The sequence below is a fragment of the Periplaneta americana genome, chromosome 17 (genome assembly GCF_040183065.1).
Source record: "Periplaneta americana isolate PAMFEO1 chromosome 17, P.americana_PAMFEO1_priV1, whole genome shotgun sequence".
NCBI classification, from domain to species: Eukaryota; Metazoa; Arthropoda; class Insecta; order Blattodea; family Blattidae; genus Periplaneta; species Periplaneta americana.
In genome coordinates, this window is record NC_091133.1 from 1,736,456 (window position 1) to 1,763,188 (window position 26,733).

Genomic DNA, 26,733 nt, shown 5'->3' on the forward strand with positions numbered 1-26,733 from the left:
AACAGAAGCACTGTTGTGTTCAATTACATCCATTTAATTAGTCTATAACGAAATAAACGAAAAACTTGACGAAAAATAATTCAGGCTTTTAAGGGTTAATCAGGCAATTTCACGACACACAATGCTTAAAAAATGGTACTCCTGCGTAGTGAACCTTGCGGCAGAAATTGTAATGAAGCTCCGAGTTCCACTTTTGATTGTATTTATATTCCACGGGCCACGGACTCAACATACAAACGGGATTTGGGGCACGGCTACTTTGATCATTATATACTGTTGGACATGCAGTTAAATTACAAGCCTCATGTAAGTGTGCATACTGCATAGTGTATGTAGAACGAGGCGCATAGTTTAATACTGAATGCCGAAACCAGGTACATAAATACATTATTTATATTCATTATTGGTCTGCAGAAGACACATGTTACTACACTGTTGTCCATATCCGTTAATCAGTCATAAGGTAAGTCATATGTTTTTTCCAAATAAAAACATTCACTTTTCAGAATCATTTGGATTACCGGTGAGAGATATGCAAGATTGCTTTCTTGGTGAAGCTTCAGTCATGTATTGCCAGTATAGGGAATTAAAAACAGACATTGAAAATACCTTAGTTTTGTAGTGTGGAGTAGTAGAAACTCGATGTGATCACTGGGAGAGCTGTGGTCCCACCCAACCCGCCCTAAACAGGTCCCTTACTTATACAGTGAAACTTCCCTTAACGGACACTTCCCAATAGCGGACTCCTCTCAATAGCGGCCATTTTAAAATTCCCCTGCAAAATAACATTGGCCCTTATGATAAAATTCTTCCAAATAGCGGACATTCTCAATAATGGACGCGGACACTGAAATGTATCTCCCACAACAATTAAAACTTCCAAATAACGGATAGCGTGAAAGAAAAAAAGAAAAAGACGGTTGTAAATGAAACGGAGTAATAACGCAACAATCATTATCGTGCATCTGAACGTTTTTGTACTTTATTGAAGGTAAGCAGCACAGTTGTTAGTTGTGATACTATACGTGAGCAGTCCATACTTTTTTAGTTTGTCAAGTTGAGTGTTCGAAAGTACAATCACATTAAAAATGTCACAAAAACGTAAACGTTTATTACTAAAAGAGAAAGTGGATACTGTAAAGCATAGTAAGAAGGGAAATTAAGTGTTCGTGAGCTGGCCACAAAGTTTAATGTGGGAAAAACTCAGGTTAGTGAAATTTTGAAAAACAAGGATTGTTATTTTAAAATCATACACTGAGAATGCAATTCTAGATTTCTTTGTGTAAGGGGAAGTGGTACAGTGACTGATGTTTATTTCATTTACAAAACATTTACTGGTACGATTTCTCTCTGGATGAACACTGTAAACAATCTCACTGTCTACTGTAAAATATAGTGTTGAATTATGTATGAGAAATTTTAATGTACTGTATACATACTAACGATTTTCTAAATAGCGGACCCTTCTCAATAACAGACATTTCATTTTTCCCCGGTGGTGTCCGCTATTGGGAAGTTTCACTGCATAGGAAAATCGTCGTACTTGAAGATAGAAGGCGGCCATATTCCGTCGTTGTGACGTTATTTGAGATGGAGTGGGAGAATGATTGCAGTGTCGCCAACTGTGGTAACCATTCATATTATCTTACACACCTAACAGAACCTAATCTAATCTAACCTAACTTGCTACACACCTATTGTAACATGCCTAATGTTTAGCACACCTGTTGTAACATTCCTCAGTTTCATTTCGTTTGCCGATATTGGCATCCCTGCTACGCATCTGCTGGAACTAAGAGGCATCTAGTGGAAGTGAAGTGAAACTGCGACTCTGTTAATTATGTTTCCGAAGTTGTTTCTGTGTTATCTGTAAGAATCATTGTGTCATTGTAGTGATAATTGCATTTATATTGTACAATAAAAATTGAAATATGTTCTAAATTGATTTCCAGCGCCACAAGCCCAGTGATAAACGTGTGAATATTCGTTAGAAGTCCATTGGAAGTGGCCGTAGGGGACCGAAACTTGACCTTTCTTTTCTCGACTTTCAATCCACCTCTCTGTTGTAGTGTACGTCGGTCGATAGCAAAGACATTATGTCCATAGTAGAGAAATGGATACGTGTTGTGAATTTTCGATCCCGGTATGCACAACATCTGAGAGGAAAAAACGATTAAATTAGCGCCGAGGTAGTTATGGTGATTTCGGAAGTGAAAATCGTTGAATTTATAAGGTATTTCGTTGAAACTTCGGTATTCTCCGAAATTACGCATGGGCGAGAAGACGTACTTAAATCATTTCCACATTCCTCGGGCTCATAATCACTTAAATAATTCCCTGGCAATGGTAAGTTATAATTTGCTACGTTATTCAGAAGTACTGTTATAATAATACAAGGCTGATGGTTTTATATCTGTGCAATTGAAGGCGTAGTTTACGAAGCTGACACTAGAGTCGCATTCTCTTCCGTTAAATCTCAGTCTATAGTTTGAACCCAGTGAGGACATTGTTTCCTTAGTTACAGCCTCGAAATTTAATTCTTTATTAAAGATATAATGGAATAGCTGTAAAAATAAAAAATGAAAACATGTATACACAATGAACCACTCCCTTTATATCTCAGTCTATATTTCCTGAGTTCGAGCCCTAAAATTTAGAGAAAGAGAAGAAGAAGAAGAAGAAGAAGAAGGGCATAGAGGAGACAGAGGACAGTGCGGACGGAAATGACAGGGAGGAAATAAACGACATTGAGAAAAGTGAGGATAGAGAGAACAAGGATAATCGAGAAGAGAGTGAGGACAAGGAAAGAACACATAGAGGACAGAGGAAACAGATATAACGCAGTGAAGAACACAGAGAAGGCTCAGATGTAACAGAAAGGAAAGAAAGGACAAACAACAAAGGGTACAGTGGAAGAAAAGAGTGAACAGGGAGGTCAGGTATGGAGTGAGAGAACAGAGAGAATATTGAGGAAAGGGAGAACAGAGAAGTCAGAGGGTACAGGGAGTAAATGGAGGACGGAGACGATAGGTAGAACGGGGAAAAGAGAAAGGACATAGGGTAAAGAGAGGATAGGACGGAGGAGACAGAAAGAGAACACAGAAGACATTGAGAACAGGGAGGACAAGGCGGGCAGAGAGGACAGAGAGGACTGGGAAGACAAGACAACATTTAAGACAGTGCAGAGAGGAGTGCAATGAGAGAGGGCAGGGAGAAGATTGAAAACAGAGTGGACAGGTAGGACAGTGGGTGTATGATGGGCAGGGAGAACAAGAGGATAGAGGCTGTAGAGAGGACAAAGTGGACAGAGGGAAGATTGAGATGAGAGAGAAAACAGAGGAAAGAGAGAGGTCAGTGAGGAAAAATGGGAGAGAGGAGAGCCATGACACAGAGGATAGAGAAGGCAGACATAACATGGAGAACAGAGAGGACAAAGCAGAAAGTGAGGAGAGAGATTACAGGACGGGCAGGGAGGCGTGAGTGGAAAGTGAAGATGAGGACGACAGGGAGGACAGAGAGAGAACATTGAGGAGAGGAAGTACAGAGAATAGAAGGGATAGAGAGAGGAAATAGGGGGTATAGAGAGGACGAAGACAGATAGAACAAAAGGACAGGTAAAACAGGGAAGATGGAGAGGACATGGGATCAGAGACAACAAGGAGGGTAGGGAAAAGCGGACTGACAGGACATAGAGAGGACGAATTGGACAGGGTATACAGAGATGGCAGCGGGAGGACAAAGAGAGAGAGAGAGAGCAGATTGAAGAAGCCAGAGATACATAGACTACGTGGAGGTCAGAGCGAGCAGGGAGGACAGAGAGGAAACATAGAGGACAGTGAGGGAAGAGGGGGCAAAGAGAGGGGGCAGAGGGAGACAGGAAGGCATATCAGAGGAGATTGAGAAGACGGAGAAAAGACAGGTGGGGCAGAGAGGATATTGTGGATACAGAGAGAGGTGAAAGAGGACAGCCAGAGTACAGAGAGGAGAAAGAAGACAGGAGAACAGTGAGAGGACAGAGAGGCGAGAGACTTCAGAGGGGACAAGAAAAAGAATAGGGACAGAGAGAACGGAGGACATGGAGAGAGGACAGAAAGAACAGAGGGAGAAAAGAGAGAATAAATGGATGGAAAGGACAGAGAGAAAGGAGAGGACAGGCAATATGAATGTGGAGAGGAAAGACAATGACAGAGGGAACAGTGAGAGGGAGAACAGATGAAACAGAGAGGACACAGGGGACTGTGAAGCTAGTTGAGATTGAAAGCTCATGACTGAGAGAAGAGAGAGGAAATATAGCTATCCCTGGGTTCAAGCCGAATAACTCAGGAAATATATAACTGGAGAGAATACTACTGTAGTGCCATCTTTATAAACTACGCCCTCAATATCAGATGAAATCGTAAGCCTTGTCACATACCTCGGCTTAATGCTATCTCCTCATTTAACCCATCTAGCCAATATAACTCAGACGTCAGTCCCTTGTGTGGTGGGGGCGACATTGAAAGAAATTTCTTAATTTATTAAATATCCGACATGATTTTCTCAGACATTTTTACACGAAATCATCACGTAACCAACATGAGTAAATACTCCTTTCTTTGGCGCACGATGAATATAGTTCTGTACTTGTCTACTAAAAGCAGATATACAACAAAGCATTTTAAAAGCTTCAACACACCAACTCTAACCAACCTATCAGTGATCATCGATCTTACGAAAAGTCGTTTACTTTTTAAAGTTATAGTCCTATCGTCTCTCAGTTTCAATGCATCAGGGTGCGAATTAAGGGGAGATGGGAGGATTCCCCCCTGTTGGAAAGTTACCCCCCTCTCATAAATTCATATTAACATCCCTGCCAGGGATAACTTCTAGCCCTCCCCTCACAAAATATAATTGTTTTAATTCAAGTATATTTTATAAAGTACATTATAAAGTAAGCAAAGAAAATAAAATTGTTATATTATCATCACCGGCAAGCTGACAACAATCAGTAACTTAGGAATTACACATCTTATCTTAAGCCTGCTCATGGATATTATTATTATTATTATTATTATTATTATTATTATTGTAGTAAGTAATAATGATATCATTATCTGTCTCACTGAAACATGGTTATCAGAGTCAATTATTAATACAAATTTATTTCCTAATAATTATACTGTGTTTCGTGCAGATAGAATGTTTGAAGACACTAACAAAAAAAGAGGTGGTGGTGTCCTAACAGCGATTAGCAACCAGTTACCTTTTTCAAGTAGGCGTTTTGACTTAGAAATTATTAGTGAATGTGTTTGGGTTGAAATTAGAATGGCTGATGGTTTTAATTTGTTAATTGGAAACCATTATTTCTCTTCTGATACAAATCACAATCATTTAAAGTCTTATCTTAATTTTCTTGAAAAAAGTCTTGATACTCATAATTTTAGAATAGTAATTCTCGGTGATTTCAATAACCCAGGTATGGACTGGTCAACTGGTTTCAATCTTAAAGATACTCATAATTACTCTAAAATTAAGTCTAAGGATTTATATTCCTCGACTTGCCTTCTTGGATTAAATCAAATTAACTCTACCGTTCCTAGTAAAAATCTTCTTGACTTGGTTTTTACTAATGTCAATAATACTACAGTTAAACTTACCGTTCACTCTCTAGTTTTAGAGGATATTTATCACCCTTCGATCTCTATTCATATTGAAGTAAATTTATCGTTTCCGAAACACTGTCATATCAGTTCATATTTAAATTATTCTCAAGGTGATTATTTGAATCTTTATTCTATTCTTTACAATTATGATTGGAACAGCATATATCAGACTACTGATGTTAACACTGCCACAAATTCTTTGTCTCAAATTATAAACAATGCTATATCTCTTTCTGTCCCTGTCACCTTTGTTAAAAAATCACACTACCCTAAATGGTTTTCAAACGAATTACGTCAGCTTATTAAGAAAAAAAATAAAGCTCATAAAAATTACAAAAATTTTAAACTGATCATCATTATCAAATTTTCTCTAATTTTAGAAAACAAGTCAAAGCCATGATTAAATCCGATAAATTCAAATGGTTACAATCAATTGATGAAAACCTAAAGCGTGAACCAAATACATTTTGGAAATATGTTGAAACTTTTCGAAAAACTAATAGTAATCCCACAGAATTAATAATAAATGGCGTTCACATCACAGACCAAAAAGAAATTGCAAACGCATTTGCTAGTCAATTTAAATCTGTTCAACAAAATTGTAATTCTAATTTCATTACTTACGATTCTAATATCATTGACTGTTTGCCCCTGCCAAAAATTACATCCGATGATGTAACTAAAGCCATTAAAAAGCTAAAACCTAATAAATCTAAAGGTACGGATAGCATTGCTAATTTTATAATTAAGGGTTGCTGCAATATTCTCATACCCGTTTTAACTTTTTTATTCAATGTTAGTTTAAAAACAGGAATTTATCCTTCACTTTGGAAGGAAGCATCTATTATCCCAGTTTTTAAAAATGGTAATAAAAACAGTGTCACTAATTATAGACCTATTTCTATCCTAAACAATTTTTCTAAAATTTTTGAAAAAATAATACACAAACACATTTCATTTTATGTTAAAAATAAGATCAATTCAGCCCAACATGGATTTACTAGAGGGAAATCTACTACTACTAATTTAATTTCCTATCTGAATCTCATAATGCCTTCAGTTGAAACTCAAGGTCAAATTGACTCAGTTTATTTTGATTTTAGCAAAGCATTTGATATTGTTCCTCACAAAATTTTATTAAATAAATTAAGTAATTTTGGTCTCTCCACTAACTACGTTAATTGGTTTGAAAATTATTTAACAGATAGACAATCTTGTGTTCGACTAGGTAATTCTCTCTTGGTTCCATTTAATAGTTTATGTGGAGTTCCTCAAGGGTCTACATTGGGACCTCTCTTATTTTTATTATTTATAAATGTTGTAAGTTAAAGAATAAGTTCTAGCTGTCTTTTATTTGCGGATGATCTCAAAATCTTTCGTTAAATTAATAGTTTGGCTGATTGTCAAATCTACAAAATGACATTAATTCAGTTTCACGATGGTCTGTTGAAAATGGAATGAAAATTAATCTATCCAAAACTTTTGTCATTTCCTTCTCACGGAAAACTACTTCCTTAAAATTTAATTATTCTCTTAGTAATGTCATAATTACTAAGAAAAATAGTATTAGAGATCTTGTGTCATACTTGATTCTAAATTATATTTCCGTGATCATGTGCAATATATTTATACCCATTCATTAAGAATGCTTGGTCTAATTAGATCTATAACTTATTCTTTTTCTACTCCGATGTGTCTATTAATTTTATACTATACATTGGTTAGATCGAAGCTTGAATATGCATCTGTTGTATGGAACTCCATTACTTCCACTGACTCGGCTAAATTGGAGAATATTCGAAGAAAATTTATTTCCTTGTGTTCTTGTAGATTTTTTACCAAATTCCGATGACTATAAATATGAGATTAACTTTAAATATTTTAACTGCTGCAGTTTATTTGCCAGACATCAAGATCTTGATTATTAATTTTTTTGTAAAGTCATTAAGGGTGATATTGATTGTGAATCATTCATAAGCAATATCAGTCTTCGTATTCCTGTTAAAGGTTTACGATTTCATAACATTTTTTATAATAGAAATTCAAAATCTCTCTCTCCGATATGCAGATGTATAAAATATGCTAATTTGCATGGATTAAGCTTGGATCCATTTAATGTGTAGTATACACCTTTTGAGTTTATCATGATATATCCTTATTTGTTATTATTGTCAGATATTGCTATTTGTTTTGTTGCATTTGGTCAAAGATTAATGATGACTATTATATTGTTTGTATTCCATCTCACTGCCATTTCTATCATTCATTCTCATCATCATTTCTTCTGTTTTGTTTTGTTTTGTATCTTGTGCTAAACTGTAATTGACCTTGTGCTGTTATTTTGCACGTTAATATTCTAAATAAATAAAATAAATAAATAAATAATAATAATAATAATTATTATTATTATTATTATTGCCAAGATGCAAGACAATCAACTCAGTGCGACCAAGCATTGCACCGTATCGAATGATAATAATAATAATAATAATAATAATAATAATAATAGTAATAATAGTAGTAGTAGTAATAATAATAATAATAATAATAATAATAATATGTGTGTTATTCTCAATCTAGGATTCTATCCCCCCCTCCCATTGGAAATCTTAATTCGCACCCTGCAATGCAATATGAAATAATGCAACACAAATTAGACTGCACTCCTGTGTTGGTGAGGAGCCAGATCGAATATTCAATAAATGGGTATTTCTTTAGATTAAGTGAACTAAAGGAGACAGTTTTTAAAGTTAATTTTAGCGTTCTGCAAGGTCTCTGCACAGATAAACACCTGGTTTTACTTACTGCTTGCAAATGCTTTCAAGATAACAATCGAAAAATAAAATATTTACCTGTTCATTATCATCCACGGATGTAGGTGCGCCATATCCATTGTCGAACGTCATTCAATTCCTCCCCTCCCTGAAGCAGAGATCCGCACAATGGCCCTTCCCATGGGCTGCTTCCGCATTGCACCATACTGGGCTTCACAGTCTCGCATGGAACAAGCCCGTGACGTCACCGCACTCGCCTTGGTCGGGCTACTTGTGTAGCAGTTTTGTGCGGTGTGCTGGTGTCAAGGCATCGAGTTCAAGGCTCCTCTTCTACCAGTTACTTGTTAATTGAGTTTGCGCAAAGAAAATACAGTCTCTGTGATTAATGTTTTCCGGGCTGAGATGACATGGGCTACTGGTAGAATGGTTAGAGAAAAAGTAGTGAAGGATAAAATCGCTGCTAAAGAGTTGTAAAACAATAGAGTCGGATTGAAATTCAAAAAGTGCCATTGGGACAGTTTTTAAATCTATGTTCGACAGCAGTGGAAAATAATTTAATTTTGTATGTTGTCCGATATGTGGGGAACTGTATGCTTATGCCACACCTGAAAGCACAACCAATCCGCGTAAGCAGAAAAGCAGTAGAATGCAACCAACTGGCGGGTTGATGTCAGTGCAGTGCTGGGCTGCTGACGCGTGTGGACTGGCAGTGCTGAGCTGTAGGCTGCCATGCATTACTCTGCACTTCAAACATTAGGAACGGAAACATCACCACTGAAATCCAACAGGATTGCATAATATCATGCCGAAATATGATCTTCCAAAATAATCTCTATTACATGCTTTGCACTTTCGGGTTTATGTGTCCCACAGCGCAGACTCCTCAGTGTTAATAACTCCCAGCAGTTCGTGCCTTCTCCTGGCTAACACTTCACATTTGAAGATCACGTGAGAGGCTGTTTGATGCTCTTTTCCATGAAGTCTGCGGGGTGATTTTTCTTTGAGGATTCCCATCATGTGCAGATGTTTCTTTGGACTACAGTGATCCATTAGAAGACTTACTGCAGTTGTCATATGGGGTCTCTTTAATCATATGAGATCCACAGTATGTGATAAAGTGGATTACTTCATATTCTTCCACATATATCCATTGCTGATGGTGGTCATATTTAATCCACTCATCAATGGATTTATGAATTGTGGAGATAGGAATACCAAATACTGGCTCAGGTCCAGTAAATAAGGTTTCAGCAGATCCTTTCCTTGGCAGTATATCTGCTTTCTCGAATCCTGTTACTTCCTTCAGCCCTGGCACCTACACAGGTGTTACTTTGTTTTCTTTGTATGCAGTCCCAGACCAATTTAGAAATAATCTGTTTATTTACAAGTAAAAGGGTAAAGGCATCCCCGTAACATGCCATGAAGGCACTTGGGGGGCATGGAGGTAGAACCCCATGCTTTCCATGACCTCGGCACTAGAATGAGGTGGTGTGGTCAGCACCACGCTCTGACCGCCTTTTACCCCCGGGAAAGACCCAGTACTCAATTTTATAGGAGGCTGAGTGAACCTCGGGGCCATTCTGAAAGTTTGACAACGAGAAAAAAAATCCTGTTACCACCTGGGATCTAACCCCGGACCTTCCAGTTCGTAGCCAGCTGCTCTACCATCTGAGCTACTCGGCCGCCATATTTACAAGTACCGTACTTAAATTGCAGCCAGACTGTCTGAGAATATCCACATGTTGTTACCATGGTAATCCCTCCCAAATGCAGATTTCAGTAGTCTGGAATACAGTGGTAGGACTTCAGAAATGTCACACTTTGAGATTTTCCAGCTTCTGATTCTCTATCAGTCTGTATAGCCTACGATATTTGGACCCTTGCTTCTATTCAAGAGATATTTTGAATGAGTTGTCAAAAGATAGCATAGGAAGAACGTATCATCATCATCATCATCATCATCATCATCATCATCATCATCATCATCATCATCATCATCATCATCAGCATCATGAATGGTACCATCAGAGTGATTTTTAACTTGTTATTTAACGACGCACAGCTGTATCAACTACTGGGTTATTTAGCATTGATGAAATTGGTGATAGCGAGATGAGACTGAGGATTAGCAATAATTACCTAACATTCGTCTTACAGTTGGGGGAAACCTCTACAAATCCCAACCAAACAGAAATTGAACCCACACCCAAGCGCAGCACCAGATCACCTAAGCTACGCTGGTGTCGAATGTGATGTTATGCCTGCAGAATTACAATATGAATTGTACATGCCGCTGTTCTGGACTGCCATATGCATTACGGCGGAGTAGCTCTTGCAGCAAATTTTGTACATATTCTGAACAAATGCTCATGGGGATGAGAATATATAACATTACATAATAAGGCCTATAGTCTTTATATTGGAATGACGGTGAAAATTCAAGTACATTACATTGAAAACTATACATTACCAACAACTTTCACCTCTTTCCATTTTTTGCTCTGTGCAATACTGACGGAGTTTGTCTATGTCGTTGGACTTTTGAATCACCGTGTATGTCTATTTTTGCAATAAGATATGAATGTATATTTTATACATTTTAATCTTTCATATGTTTTAATGCTGCCAAAGTCAATAAACCTTTTGTGGTAATTATTTCCGGGTTCAGGTGTTTTTTTCTTATTACAACTATACATCGAAATGTTGACAAATTCCAATTTACCTTATTTATAACCCCATAATGTTTGTTCGTAATTGAGAAAGAAATAGTCCCAGTCCTGCATAATATAGTTGGTGCAGTCTGCTACCAGCCAGGTTGTTGGTGATGCGTCCTTTATGATTATGTACTTCACGGATATTCCATCATAATATAGAGATGCAAAATTCAAAATCTTCCTTAGATATAATAAGTGAGGAACTGAAGCTTGCTGTCGATTACTATTATTTAAATGTGATCGTTTGTACGTTTCGTTATTGTGTTAATCCTTCCCTGTTGTGACTGAGTTATAGGTGGGTGGTTTGTTTCATAGCAGTTTTCCAGATATCCACATACCGGTACTTCACTATATCAGAATCCCAAGGATTGTGATTTCTGGGAACAAATCTTGTGCGACCTGATACAAAAGGGAAGCCAGTAAAATGCGCGGTGTGTGGGAAGTGTCGAAAAAACATTTTCCACACACCTCGCATTTGAATGGTTTTTCAACAACGTCGAGATCCACAGCATGAAGACTGCTTTATGAGCCGGCAAGGTGGTCTTCTTCAAAGGGGATATAAGAATAAGACACTTGCTGCCATTTACCAGAGTGTATGAATAGTACCCGGAAGAAAGAAGAAAACTACACCTCGTCTGGGAAGATTTCTACAAACTGTGAGGGCCAAAAAAAAAAAAAAAGGAACAGAGGCAGCCAGGATTATTTATGCATGGACAAAGATAGGCCATGGCCTGGAGTGGCAAGTCCTGGGAGGTGGCAAATTTTCGATACTTGTATTTCTGGAGCTGTGAAAATTTTAGGAATTTAATACAATCATGCATATGACACAAGCATTTTACATTAATATTTATACAGAGTGGTGCATGAAATGTTGAACCATTTTATTTTGATTTTGTGGCTATACTATTCAAACTCCGCTCGTAAATGCAGTAGTCCCTGGAGAATCCGCACAGATCAGAGTTCCTGCACAACACCTGGTTCTCTGACGAAGAGTATTTCTATGTGAATGTGAGGTTTTGGGCTAGAGAACATCTACGAAAGGGACAATTAGTGTTTGTTTCGGCTGCCTTGTCAAGCCACTGGACAATTGGACCTTTCTTCTTCCACCAAACCGTCAACTTGGAATGGTACTTGGCCGGCCATATTGCAAACCAGTTCCATCCTGCACTTTATGCCAGTCGCTTCCAATGCACACGCAGTGCATTGTGCAGGATGCAGCTGACCACACAGCCGATGTTTTTCTCCAATCCCTGCATCAAACGAAAGTGTTGTCCCACTACTTTCTTCAGCATTATCAGTGTTGTCCCACTACTTTCCTCAGCATTATCAGTGTTGTCCCACTACTTTCCTCAGCATCATCAGTGTTGTCCCACTACTTTCCTCAGCATCATCAGTGTTGTCCCACTACTTTCCTCAGCATTAAGAGTGTTGTCCCACTACTTTCCTCAGCATCATCAGTGTTGTCCCACTACTTTCCTCAGCATTATCAGTGTTGTCCCACTACTTTCTTCAGCATTATCAGTGTTGTCCCACTACTTTCCTCAGCATTATCAGTGTTGTCCCACTACTTTCCTCAGCATCATCAGTGTTGTCCCACTACTTTCCTCAGCATTAAGAGTGTTGTCCCACTACTTTCCTCAGCATTAAGAGTGGTGTCCCACTACCTTCCTCAGCATTATCAGTGTTGTCCCACTACTTTCCTCAGCATCATCAGTGTTGTCCCACTACTTTCCTCAGCATTATCAGTGTTGTCCCACTACTTTCCTCAGCATCATCAGTGTTGTCCCACTACTTTCCTCAGCATTATTATTGTTGTCCCACTACTTTCTTCAGCATTATCAGTGTTGTCCCACTACTTTCCTCAGCATTATCAGTGTTGTCCCACTACTTTCCTCAGCATTGTCAGTGTTTTCCCACTACTTTCCTCAGCATTGTCAGTGTTTTCCCACTACTTTCCTCAGCATCATCAGTGTTGTCCCACTACTTTCCTCAGCATTATCAGTGTTGTCCCACTACTTTCTTCAGCATTATCAGTGTTGTCAAATTTGGCCACCTCACATCCCGACGTCAATCCTTGCAATTTTTTTCTTTTTCTTTGGGGATTCCTAAAGAACACGTCTTCCGTCAGCATTCTCGAGATCTGGTGGAACTCAGAGCTCATGTTGTGGAAGTGTGCAACACAATCGATGAAGATCTGTGCCCGCAAGTTTTGCAGAATATGAACGTTCCTCTTGAAGAGCTACTGTGGCAAAACCGTAGCCACATTGAACAAGTTTTTCATTAACATCAATTTTGCATGACGAATTGGTCATTGCTAAAAGGCCCTTTGTCCAAAAATGTTAGTTCTGAATAAATCGAAAAAAACTGTTTTTAAGAAATAGTAATCTTCGTAGAGCAATGTGGTGACTGTCCATCATAAAGGTACATTTGTTCTTTCTGGAAGCACAATTTTTATTTTGTTGGGACGTGTACTTTGTATAATATTATTGATTAAAAATTCAGATTTAAGGGCTTTTTAGCAGTGAACTTAAAATAATTTTACATTTGGTTAAAAATGGAATATTGTAATAAAATACATAAATTTTAATTAAATGAACTACCATTATTTCAAATTTAAAATATATTTCTCATCTTAAAACATATTCTTATTACGTATTACAAAGTTTTAGGCCTTTTTTTTTTAATGTAACTTGAGCATTTCATTCTGTATTCTATGTTCTGCTAATGGAGAATTTACAATTTTCTCATAATAAGGCAACTGTCCACGGGGAATGTAGCATAGAATTTTCTTGATATCCTGCATTTTGTCTGGGTTGATTGCAATCAATTTGTCATAAGCAGGACGTTGGGGAAGGACTATGTTTTCAATTCCAGGTAGACAGAGATCAAAGCTATGCCTAATACAACCATCAATGAACTCGGATGTTGAAACAATATGAGGAAGAGTGGCATTGTACACAAATTCAGAATAACTCGCAGGGGCGAATGACAACTTCGTACACCGAGGTACCTTTCTACCACGAGATTCTACAGAAAGACCTCCTCTTTTGTAAAACATGGGCCATCAGTTATTGAAATCAAGCACTTCTTTAGTATCCACCATGTGCACTACAAATTTTCCTTGCTGAGTGCAGTTAACAATAAGTTCCACATATTCTATAGGTGTATAGATTCTGTCTCTCTTAGCAGTTGCCCTTTTTATCATACCAAAATCCTTATCACAGGGCAGATATGAATGTCCTCGAACAGGAAATCTGTGCCCAATTTTATCAAAGCTTCCTGTTTTGTCCAGCACAACAATCAGAGTACAGATGCAACTCTCTCACAGATTCTGGCACATATTCATTATAGTGTTTTAGAAAAGAACAAACTTCATTTCCTCCTTTTTTGGCCTTTGTTTCATCATAAACATAAAATACAGACTTGTGGGTACCTATGAATATTATGTATACAAAATATAAACAACCAGATTTGAAACAGGTAAAAAAGGTCTTGAACAGGGATGTTGGGCAGGGGCAAATTTTGCATATAATCGAATGATAGTGCTGGGACATCATTTCTTTCTTGACATATGCGCTTAGAATCTTTCATTTTGGAATAGAACTTTGAGGCACGTCTCTTGTGGAGAACCATCTCAGCAGCTGCAACTTTCTCAGCGGCATCATTAAGGGATGGACTGCGAATTTTTCCATCAAACTTTCACAAGTGCAGCATGAATGTCTTTGTGGTCTTCCAAAAGACAAGTTTAAGTTCTCATTAAAATATTTTAAATAAAACTTGTACTTTGTTTTTGTGTCGGGAAATTTCACTTTTAGAGATCATACATGATTCTTACATTCAATCGTGCATCAAGATAGTGGTATTGTTGAGAAGTGTGATGATTTCTTTGACAGGAAAGGATGATATATGATTGTGAATTCTGAGACATTCATCAGGAGGGATCACTTTCTTCACATGTTTTCCTCGACCATCTTTAGGAGATTTTCCTAAAAGTGATAAAGTTTTTAATCTTCTTATCCTTTTTCTCCTATACCTGAAAAGCTTAAGAGGGTCTTCCTACAAACTTCAACTCTTTCCCCTTGTACTGGTATATGAAATTAGAAGGAACTAGTATGTGTTGATCCTTCACTGTTGGTTGGGTGACGACGCTGGACTGGAACTGCATTAATGAGTTCTTGTAAATCTATGTCCTGTTCATCTTTCTCACAATTAAAGCACAATAAAGATCAGAGCAGAGTAAACAAACCGCTTCAAACAATAAAGAGAGATGATAGTATAGTTAGTATAACGTTTTGCCACCAGATGGAAGGACTGCTAAATGACAAGTTCACAGCTAGAAGGCCCTCTATCCTGGAGTAAGGGCATTTTAGCATGACACGAAAAATGAAATGCTCAACTGTGCGCGTGTATGAAGGCTTGAGGAAAGTCCTTTTAGCACAGATTGTGTATTTATGTGTAAGGATGTTGAATCTGTAGTTAACTCATTTTTGCAAAAATACGGAGAAAGGGCCTTTTAGCAATGGCCTATTCGATTCTAAGTTTGTGTAGTTCGTTATGTTATCTATCGTAGTATTCAAATAAATTGAAATATAAATGGTTCAACATGTCGTGTGCCACACTCTATATCCAAAGAAGAGGTAATTAACTGAAATGTAGTAACACGTACGGTTGTCTGATTATAATATCCTGTCAACACTCTATTGTCGCACGTGCGTCACAGAATTAGAGCTTCTGCTTGTAAGTGGCTTAACCACTCATGTTCTTCCAAAACAAAATAACACCAATTTATGCTAACATTGTCAAATTACAAATTGTGATACAGTGTTAAAAGTTGTGTAATCAAGATGTATAATTAATATTTGTTAAGCAGATAAGCACAGACGGACCCTGACCATTCCTGATGTTAATGGGGAAAGCGAAGTTGCGTAGTGGAGAGCATTCTCCACCTCTTTCAATAATAATATGATGCACCTATTTCACATTAATCCTTTGCGTTATTCGACAACTTTATTAACCCTAAAAAAAAGGCAAAACTAATACAAAAACTGATATAAACTCAGTTAGTATGATTATTTAGTCTGACTCAATTTTTCTGTATCTTGTGACTTTCAATTTCATTCGATGCAATCAGATGATACTAGGTATTATTATTATTATTATTATTATTATTATTATTATTATTATTATTATTATTATTATTATTATTATTATTAAGAAGCCTTCTGTATCTTCCTATGAAACCAATCTTAGGTAAAGAGTCGCGCTCCACAGTTTTAAAACTACTGCCGCTGAGAGACAGAGACGGAGAGAGTAGTTGTGACAACGTCGCGCTCGCATGTTACTGGCTTTCGCGAAACGTCAGGAGGTTTGAGCGCGACTGTAACACTCTATATACATTTCTGGACACGCCCATATGTGCTACATGTCCTGTCCATATCAAACGTCTGGATTTAATGTTCCTAATTATGTCAGGTGAAGAATACAATGCGTGCAGTTCTGCGTTGTGTAACTTTCTCCAATCTCCTGTAACTTCATCCCTCTTAGCCCCAAATATTTTCCTAAGAACCTTATTCTCAAACACCCTTAATCTCTGTTCCTCTCTCAAAGTGAGAGTCCAAGTTTCACAACCATACAGAACAACCAGTAATATAACTGTTTTATAAATTCTAACTTACAGATTTTTTGACAGCAGACTGGATGACAAAAGCTTCTCAGCCGAATAATAACAGGCATTTCCCATATTTATTCTGCGTTTAATTTCCTACTGAATGTCATTTATATTTGTTACTGTTGCTCCAAGACATTTGAATTTTTCCACCTCTTCGAAGGATAAATCTCCAATTTTTATATTTCCATTTCGTAGAATATTCTGGTCATGAGACATAATCATATACTTAGTCTTTTCAGGATTTACTTCCAAACCTACTTAGTCTTTTCAGGATTTACTTCCAAACCTATCTCTTTACTTGCTTCAAGTAGAATATTGCTACTGCTACATTACCCAACATAATTTGAGACTAGCCTCATCATGTACATTCTTACAAATCTGCCTTCATGTTTTAAACTTCACTTGTTTATGTTCACATTCTATGTCTTTCAATAACTTTCATTAGGCCTTTGCACTTGTGTCTGCTGTGTATTTTGTAAATCATATCTGTACTCTTCATAATGCAAAGCTAACCGAATCCAACCTAATCTTTTGTTTTGCATTGATGTAAAAGTCTCTATTTTATTTTCAGACCGTCAATATATGTTATTCTCTAGACATGAGAGTCTTGAACTGTAAATGACAAGAATACATTCGTAGTTTTCATTTTAACCTAATTTTATTTGTTGCATTGTGTCTTACAGTTACTGATCTCGAACTTAAAATTAACAGTATTTAAGTCAAAGATTATGTAATGATGTTTCTTTGTATTCCCATACCATTTGCGTAATTTTGTTCTGTTATCTGTATTTTGTTTTCCTTATTTGCGAACTGGGTTAATTTTTAAACTCTTTCAGTAATGAGGAATGGGTTTATACATCGTTCACATAGAACAAGTATTTCTCTTTACCTTTTAAATACATTTCTGTTTGTTTTCAGTATCCCTGTTTATTACTTTAAGATCAGATGTAACGCAAGTATATCATGAAATGAGGATACCTGTAAAAATATACATTTAATTAAACTATAGAAGTCTTATTATATATATATATATATATATATATTTGTATTATTGCTTATTTGTTTGTTTTTTTGTTTATTTATTTATTCGGTTGCAGTACATTACACTGCTGAATGACAGCCACGCCCTCTTATTATGGTGTCTTGCTTTGCTATGCCTCTCAAGCTCGATATTTAACAGAAGTAGGCGACATTGAAGTACACAGTATTTATTGCCATATACTCGTCGTTTATGGGAGGAGAGAAAGGTGATTGCTGCAACAGCATTATACAGTAGTTCTGTTTTCAGTTCAGAACTGTCTGAAGTAATTCTGATGGAAAAGCAGGATTCTTTGCTCCGTTGCAGGCCGTTGTTCTGCTTACCCGCTCAGTCTTGTGCTCCAGTCACTTCAGATGTTGTTACATCGCATTGCACCCAACTGACATGTAATTAAATATTCTTTGTTCCATAGAGCACAGACACAATTTATCTCAGAAATAAAATATTTTATATCTTATTCACCATAATTTAGACAGCTGGAGATGCATTAATCCTAAGTTTCTGAACTTTCTGATCACATTCCTAAGCTTCATTGTCTCAGTATTAATTATGCATTGTACGTTTGACACGACTTTCATATTTGGAGATTAGCACAAGATTAATTCCTATTAATTGTTGTTAGTTCACTGCGTTACCATTTATTTCTTTGCATAACTGACAATCCCCATGAAGCTTTCTACATGCCAATTTTTCTTACTTATAATCTCCTAATTTCTAAGTTACCATAATTTCCCATACAACAATTCAAATTTTCCACTCTAACATAATACCTAGTTTATCCACATTTTTGTTGTACTGAAGTTTGAAGTCAAGTCACTGCAGCTATGTATGATATCTCTAAATTGTATCATGGACCATAGTTGTGGGAAATTATGGTACCTTTTTAGACTATTATTTTTGTCTGTCATTAATGTACATACTGGTACTATAAACTTTATCTTTCTATTTATTTAAATCTGTTTCTATACTAATGCCTTCATATATGTGTTTATACTTGCAGTGCACTTTACATTGTACATCGAAAAATGGAGAAATTAAAATTTACCTTATTTATAACCCCATAATGTTTGTTCGTAATTGAGAAAGAAATACTCCCAGTCCTGCATAATATAGTGATGCAGTCTGCTACCAGCCAGGTTGTTGTGATGAGTCCTTTATAGTTATGTACTTCACGGATATTCCATCATAATATAGTGATGCAAAATTCAAAATATTCCTTATATATAATAAGTGAGGAACTGGACCTTGCTATTGTTGTTATTGTTTAGTCAACTGTCCGAAGACAGGTCTGAAACTCAAGTGATACCAAGAAGGCACACTTATGAGGCAACTAGGCCAGGAGCAAATGGGGTTGGCTGGCCATCTCCTTTCCTCCTCCATCGCATACATCACTGACTAGCTACATATTACACTAGTCAGACTTCAGATGCATACAAACAATTGTTCTTCCTCTGACACATATAGTCAAGTGAGATGTACTGCCTAATAGATGTACATATCAGCCAGAACCTGAACCAGAGGACAACTCGCTGTCGATTACTATTATTTAAATGTGATCGTTTGTACGTTTCGTTATTGTGTTAATCCTTCCCTGTTGTGACTGAGTTATAGGTGGTTGGTTTGTTTCATAGCAGTTTTCCAGATATCCGCATACCAGTACTTTACTGTATCAGAACCCCAAGGATTGTGATTTCTGGGAACAAATCTTGTGCGGCCTGATACAAACGGGAAGCCGGTAAAATGTGCGGTGTGTGGGAAGTGTCGACAGAAACATTTTCCACACACCTCGCATTTGAATGGTTTTCAACAACGTCGAGATCCACAGCATGAAGACTGCTTTATGAGCCGGCAAGGTGGTCTTCTTCAAAGGGGATGTAAAAATAAGACACTTGCTGCCATTTACCAGAGTACCTAGAATAAAGAAGAAAACTACACCTCGTCTGGGAAGATTTCTACAAACTGTGAGGGCCCAAAAAAAAAAAAAAAAAAACAGAGGCAGCCAGGGCCTGGAGTGCCAAGTCCTGGGTAGGTGGCAAATTTTGAAGACTTGTATTTCTGGAGCTGTGGAAATTTGAGGAATTTAATACACTCATGCCTATGACACAAGCATTTTACATTAATCTTTGTATATCCAAACAAGAGCTAATTAACTGATATGTAGTAACAAAATATAACCGTTTTGATTATGGGGAGTATCCTTTGAACATTTACATTCCCTTGCTCTCTTCGTGCTTTATCAATCTGCAAAGAAACTGGCAATTCGTTACCTTGTTCGATAGAGTTTCATTTATTGTAAGTATCCACAGAATTCAGGTGCTACTGTAACTTTTCATGCCTGTTAAATGTTTCACATGCATGTTTCCAATTTGTCAAATGGCTGATTCACTAACCTTCCTGTTGGCTTAGCTTTGTGCATTCCAACCTCTTGAGGTGCAAACAAAACACAGTATTTACAAAATGCACCATTTTGTTTGTCTGAATAAGCTAACCACTTCCATTGTTGGAGCCATCTCTTTCGGAAACTGAGGTTTTTTTTCTTTCTTTCCAACTGGTTTTACTGGAAACTTGAAATTCTCATTCGGCACCCAAATGGAATTTAGTGTCTCAAATTTCTCCCTTGATGAAAGTATTCTGTTAACAAAAGAACTTATATCTTTACCACTAGAGTCTACATTCAGTAATACTGATGTTGGTGTTGTTGATGACGATGCAGATGGTTCAGAAATCCCTATATTGGCATCATGTTGTAGGTTAGGTACAGTCTCAATACCGTATTGCACTTCGCCACCTTTGATGGAACCGAGCTGAAAAAACTGGTAATTTTATGTTTTTGCATTGTGAGCACTTGTGCTAATACTATTAAGTTAATATATCACGTAACAGTTTTAACAACTTCACATTAATAATCCTTCAAGACACAAATACTTGGAAAAATAAACACAGACCCAGTCAAATACCGCCAATACTCATTATAAACAATGATAGATACTTTGGCAACACTGAACTCAGTCTGCTAAGCATTCTGCATTCTTTGTTGGCTGATGGCACTCGGCTCCGTTTTCAGCAGCAGAGAGCTCTAGCTACCAACGATTATAGTAGGATGCCATTAGATGGACTTGGCTGGCAGGAGAAATCAGAAGTGTTTTGTACTGTACATGGACGTGAATCATGTCGGTGAAATTAGACTAACGGAACTTAAAAATTCAGTAAAAATGTAACAACTTTGGGGGGGAGGGGTCCGGACCTGATGGAACCCCCCCCCCCCCCATCGGTGCGCCTTGGATGCAAGCACATAGAAAATAGAAAAACCCGACAGCTGACCGACTATACGAAAGACAATAACATAGCAACGAGATAAGGCTAAGAAATTTTATTCAGTAATGCAAGAGGGGAATCCAAGCATCATCAAAATTTGCTTCGACATGGAACAAAATCAACCCTTACCAAACTTACAGTCTGTGAAATATTTCATTGCAGGCAGATCTGGTTTTACAACCTATGTATAATGATCCGCAACAATACGCAGGAGAAGGAAGGTATTTCATTCTACACTTGGCTAGAAATTGAGTCAAACAGGGGATGCAATCACTTCGCTTCTGCTTTATTGCATTTCCTTAATGAGCTAAGAAATAAGTTGTCAGATGTTGGTCCCTCCACTTTCTATTTATTCTCTAATTCGTGTTCAGGCCAAAACAAGAATAACATTGTACTGGCAATGCTGGCAGGGTTTCTTGAAAAGAGCAGAGTGTTCTCTTTGATCCGTCACTTCTTTCCAGTCCATGGTCGCAGTTATATGGTTCTGGATAGAGTCTTTGGAAGAATAGAGAAAGATCTCAGGAAACGAGAGAGTATTCTCTCACCTCAGGGATACCATTGAATACTGGAGAATCATGGCAAAGTTAAAATCCAAACAACTGATTGGGAAGCACTTGATTTGAAAACAAGTGCAAAGAAAGTGTATAAAACTAAACTCCCATTCCAAATGACAGGTCATTGTGTTATTTCCTACAACAAAGATCGATTCAATAACATACGAAATGTAACTGAGTCTGTTGAAAGAACTTACACTGCTCTATCTGTAGAGGTTTCAGTCTTCAAAATATATAATGAAGAAATATTCTAGGCGCCTGTATTACCGAAAATTAACAACGTTACCAGAGAAAAAGGTAAGGAAGTTTTGAAACTCATGAGATTTTTCCAAGTACCTGATGAGGCAGAACTATTCTGCAGAGAGATGGAAGATGTTCAAGTTAACATAGGGAAGGTTTTGTGTACCAAGTAAAATTAATTATAGAAAAAATGTAATTTGTGTTCATTATATAACTTTTGATTTGCGTCTATCTAGTTTTGCAAAAACTTTGATTTTTTTATGAAAATAAATTTGTTTATATGATTAAAATTATTCAATGGCTTACAAGTTATTTCAAAGATATCATGGAACAGAAAAACATCCTAATATATTTTCAGCCACAACATAAACTGTGTATAAAATAAAAGTCGTTTTCTGAGAAAAGTGATTTTGTGCATCTATCGAGTTTAGCAAAAATGCTCTTCAATTAATATTCACGCTGAAAACTGCTGAAGTAGCCAACTCGTTTGTCTCAGTGTTTTAGTAACCAGAGATGTCATTTAGGAGGGTCAGGGACCAGTTTCCCCCTCCTCCCAGTTCTAGATTGAAAGAAATAATTATTGGTTAGTAGACCTACTGCTAAAGGAAGATATGTGAGAATTGTACTTTTAAAATGAAAATATTACGTAAATTTTCATGATTATTCCCTTCCGCCATGTTCTGTATCCAAGTAATACCATAGGTGGCCTTCCTCTCATTCTTTTCCCTCTGGTGTCCATTATACAGTCTGGTCCATTTGGGTATGGATAATATTAATTTATTATGAAGCTATTATGATAGTAGGAAAAATTTCTTGCTAGTTATATTATGATTAAAAGATGGGAGTTTCCATATATGACAATCAATAATGCATATCTGAAAGGACAAATGTAAATCGTAGATGATTAAAATGGCTACTGGAAATCAACAGTGGGCACAATATGTTCTTTGGTATGCTGAATTTGAGAGTGTTAAAAGAGTTCAAAGCAAATTTCGACGTGAGTGCGTAATGTACCTAAATACGTTTCCATAATGTTGTTGTATCGAACATTTGTAGAAACAGGTTCCGTGTTAAAAAACATGCAGGAGGTCGCAGGTGAAACCCAGTACGAGAAGCAGCTATCTCTTGGCTTGGTCCCCAAACTTCCCAGATCTAACTCCTCCTGACTTCTTCGTGTAGGGTTTTGTTAAAGACGTCTATTCACAGAAACCCATAAACATTGATGATCTGAGAGTAAAAATTACTCAAGCTTTTCAACAAATCACCCCCCTTATGTTACAACGGATATGGATTGAATTGCATCACTGTTATAAGTTTTGTAGGGTGCGCAATGGGGTGATGTTGATCTCTGAGGAATCTCCCATCTTTCAGTGTTGTATGCACAAAGTTTCAACAAATAAAGTTCAGTAATAAATGTTTTACGGTGTTTTTATTTTATCCATACTCAAACGGATCACCCTGTAGTATTTTTTTTTTGTATCCTTTCATCTCTCATCTTCCTAGCATGTCCGTACCATTGCAGTTATTTTTGTTTTATGAACTGTAAAATTGGGCTCCGATCATCCATTTTTTCTCTAATAATTTCTTTCCTAATATTATCTCTTTGTAGAAAATCTCCAAATGTCCATCTCTGCTGCCGTTAATTTTGCTTTTAATTGAAAGTTCGAAGTCCATACTTTGGAACCGTAAGATATAATACTTGTATGTTTTTTCTCTCTTTTTATCCCCTTGTAACATGCTTATCTGATAAAACCTCATTTTGGATAGATATATTCTATTATATTGATACTTGTCTTACTTGTAATTTTCAATCCAATATAAAATTTGTATTCTTCTGCATGTGCAATAAATTGTGCCCCTTCCTCCTCTTCCGCCTCCTAGTATACGTCTCCAGTAGTCATATAATTTGTTTTCAGCATGTTGAATTTAGAATCCACTTTTATACTCTTGTATCAATTTTCTAGTCATATATTGTAAATATATCTTCAGATTCTTGAGCTAGAATGAGTTGATCACCGAAATTTATTAACTCGGTGTCAAATGTGTAAGTATAAAAATACATATACCGGATATGAATTTAAAAAGAATTACACAAGGGACGTTACTTGTCACCTACACTATATGTATAAAATTTACTCAGAGAAAACTTTTGAGATTTCGGAGAGAAAATGTAAGAACATGGGAGTTTGATTTAACGACAACTAGAGATGTAGTGGAATCATCCAGTTCTTGATGGAAAGATTTTTTGTTTGTGTGCAGATAAGTTAGCAATTATTCGTCTTTTTCTTTTATTTTGTTATTTCGGGTTTATACTGTACAATGTTTTGACTTGGGATGATTTTGAACGCGTGGATATTGTGACATGTTAGCTACCAAATATACCTCCTTGTCACTATAGGTTGCTGAGGGATGAAAGTGGAGGTAGGTAGATAGAAAATTATTATGATTTCTATCACTCAGAATATGTGGCTCCCAGCTTTTTTCTGACATTTCTCCACTGTAGTGACGAGCACCAGCCAGAGAACATGCTGTGTAGAGTTTCAAAATTCAAGTTACTGTGATGCTATTAGTAGTCACATATAGTGCCACCAGTCCACACTGTGGAGTAACAGCCTGCCTGACCGTTCAAATCCTGGTTGGGGTAAGTTACCTGGTTGAGGCTCTTTCCGGGGTTATCCCTCAAGCAGAATTGCTGGGTAACTTTCGGCATTGGACCTCGGTCTTCTTTCGCCATTATTAATTCACATATCGTCATGATCCGTACCATAGCCCAGATTAAGTTCACAGTGCAGCAGATCGTTCACAGAATAGCACAATAACCCTGAGGCTGCAGTATAAGCTTTTGGGTCCCTTCTCCATACAAAGGGGGGAAAAAAACAAAAGCAAACTTTTTATCACCTTTTTCTTGTATAGAGAATATTATATAAACCTTTTTCCAACCCAATGAAATATGGTTAGCATAATCATGTCACTAACGACATTCCCACTAATACTGAAGATATTGCATACAGATAATAAGTTTGTGACAAGATGCTAATGAGCTGACATTCTGTAAATGAATATTAATTTCTTAATCACTCTTTCAGTTGTGATGGATGTGGTCAAGGCAGAACCCGAAGTGGATCCTTTGGCTATAGAAACAGGTGATTGGGAAAACAGGAAGCTTTTGCCTGAGGTATATTGAAAGTAATTGCTGTCTATTCTCTGAATGCGAAATTTATATGAATATACCTTGTGATAGAAAAGTACGTCTTCCAAATTGTTTGTAACTGGCAACCAGAATAAAAGTAAGTTAAATGAAGCCTACAGCTCCTCGTATTGTTGTATATTTCTTGCGCTAACATCCTTTTGAGTATTGATCAGCATTCTTGATTCAAAGTGTGGTAACTATAAGTTGCAAGTCATATTTATTTAAATTTCGTACATTATAAGTGATAATGTAGGCTACAGACACATGCACTGATGTGGAATGAAAATGGTGGAGTTGTTTAGCTTCAGTTTGCAGACACTTGTAGCAAACTAAAACCAATACTTGAGGGATTTACTGGAAGGTATATGTTTCCTTTTTTCGGGAGAACACTTTAAATCGTAGTAAAGCTGCCCTTTTTATTAAGTTAAGGTTTTGTTTTGATTGCTTTACTCTAGAGTTGACAGCACACCCTTCATTGTAGTCGACCAGCCCTAGTCAAGCTTAGGGGTTAACTGTTTGCTTTAAGTTTGTACTGCACAAGAAAATGACGAGTAGAAAGCGGCCAGGGATTGATAATAAGATAAACAGAAATACACATAAAAGATGGAAGACATGCATAGAACTATATGTTTCATCTAGTGCGTGTTTTGTTCCTTAAAAGGTATTAGGTTTGTTGAAAATTGCTGTAATGAAACTCGTTTCTACAAAGTAAAACATCACAAGAGGGAATGTTTTGAAATTTTCTACAATCCTGGAGACAGATCTATGTAAAATAGGGAATTAACGAGATGTATGCAAAGGTGTGAAGTTAACACTTAAAAATAAAGTGACAGAGAATTCTGAACTGCAGCGATTCTGTATCTGAAAATATTTCTCATTACATGTCAGTATGCATATTCAAAATTATGTAGAATGAAGGTGTTTAAAATTTCAATACAAAGACTACGTGTTATTCATAGAAAGTCTAAATTTTCTCATTTACTGAGAATAGAGTCTCTTAAGGTAATAGAAGGAATTATATGAAAACTATTAGATAAACATCTGAGAACCTTAGGTTTTCATTCCACTGGGTCAGGTAAAATCTATTTTGACAATCCTCAATTGAACGTTAAGATCTCTTTCATGGCATTTTTGTCAGATACTAGAAGGGGCCTGAAAATGAAGTATTGCACATATTTTTAGATATTTTGCCAAGAAGCACTCTTACAGCTTTCAGAAACCAAAAACCAGATGTTTATGATTTTTGCACATGTAGGAAAAGTTAGCTGAAAATCCTGAGGACCCTTGAAAAGACAACTACATTTCAACAACATAAGAAGAGAGCAAAAATGTTTTATGTTTTGAAGAAAGAGTTCATTCACCAGGCAAAAGAAAATTCAACTCCTCTAGTAGACCTTGAAATTTGATTATTCCGAAAATATGCCTGTGCCAAATCTAAATGTAAAATGGCAGTTCTATAACCGTTTAATGTGGCTTTTCGTGTTCAACTTACAGGTACATAAGAATGGTTCCTCATTTTTTTTCACTGATTCCAAAAAAAGCAAATAGTGTCGCATCATTTGTGCATTCAGCAGTGTAAACACATTCCACGATTTTC

At 36.8% G+C, this 26,733-nt stretch overlaps 1 protein-coding gene across 1 annotated transcript in view; it reads left to right on the plus strand.

The window, feature by feature from the left end:
• Positions 1-287: 287 nt before the first annotated feature.
• The window catches only part of LOC138692942 (zinc finger protein 235-like), a 39,068-nt gene continuing 12,622 nt past the window's right edge, over positions 288-26,733 (plus strand). Inside the window, exons 1-2 of the mRNA XM_069816350.1 lie at positions 288-374; positions 25,033-25,121. Coding sequence (XP_069672451.1) covers positions 362-374; positions 25,033-25,121 — 102 coding nt within the window. The 5' untranslated portion in view covers positions 288-361. The remainder of the gene's footprint in view (positions 375-25,032; positions 25,122-26,733) is intronic.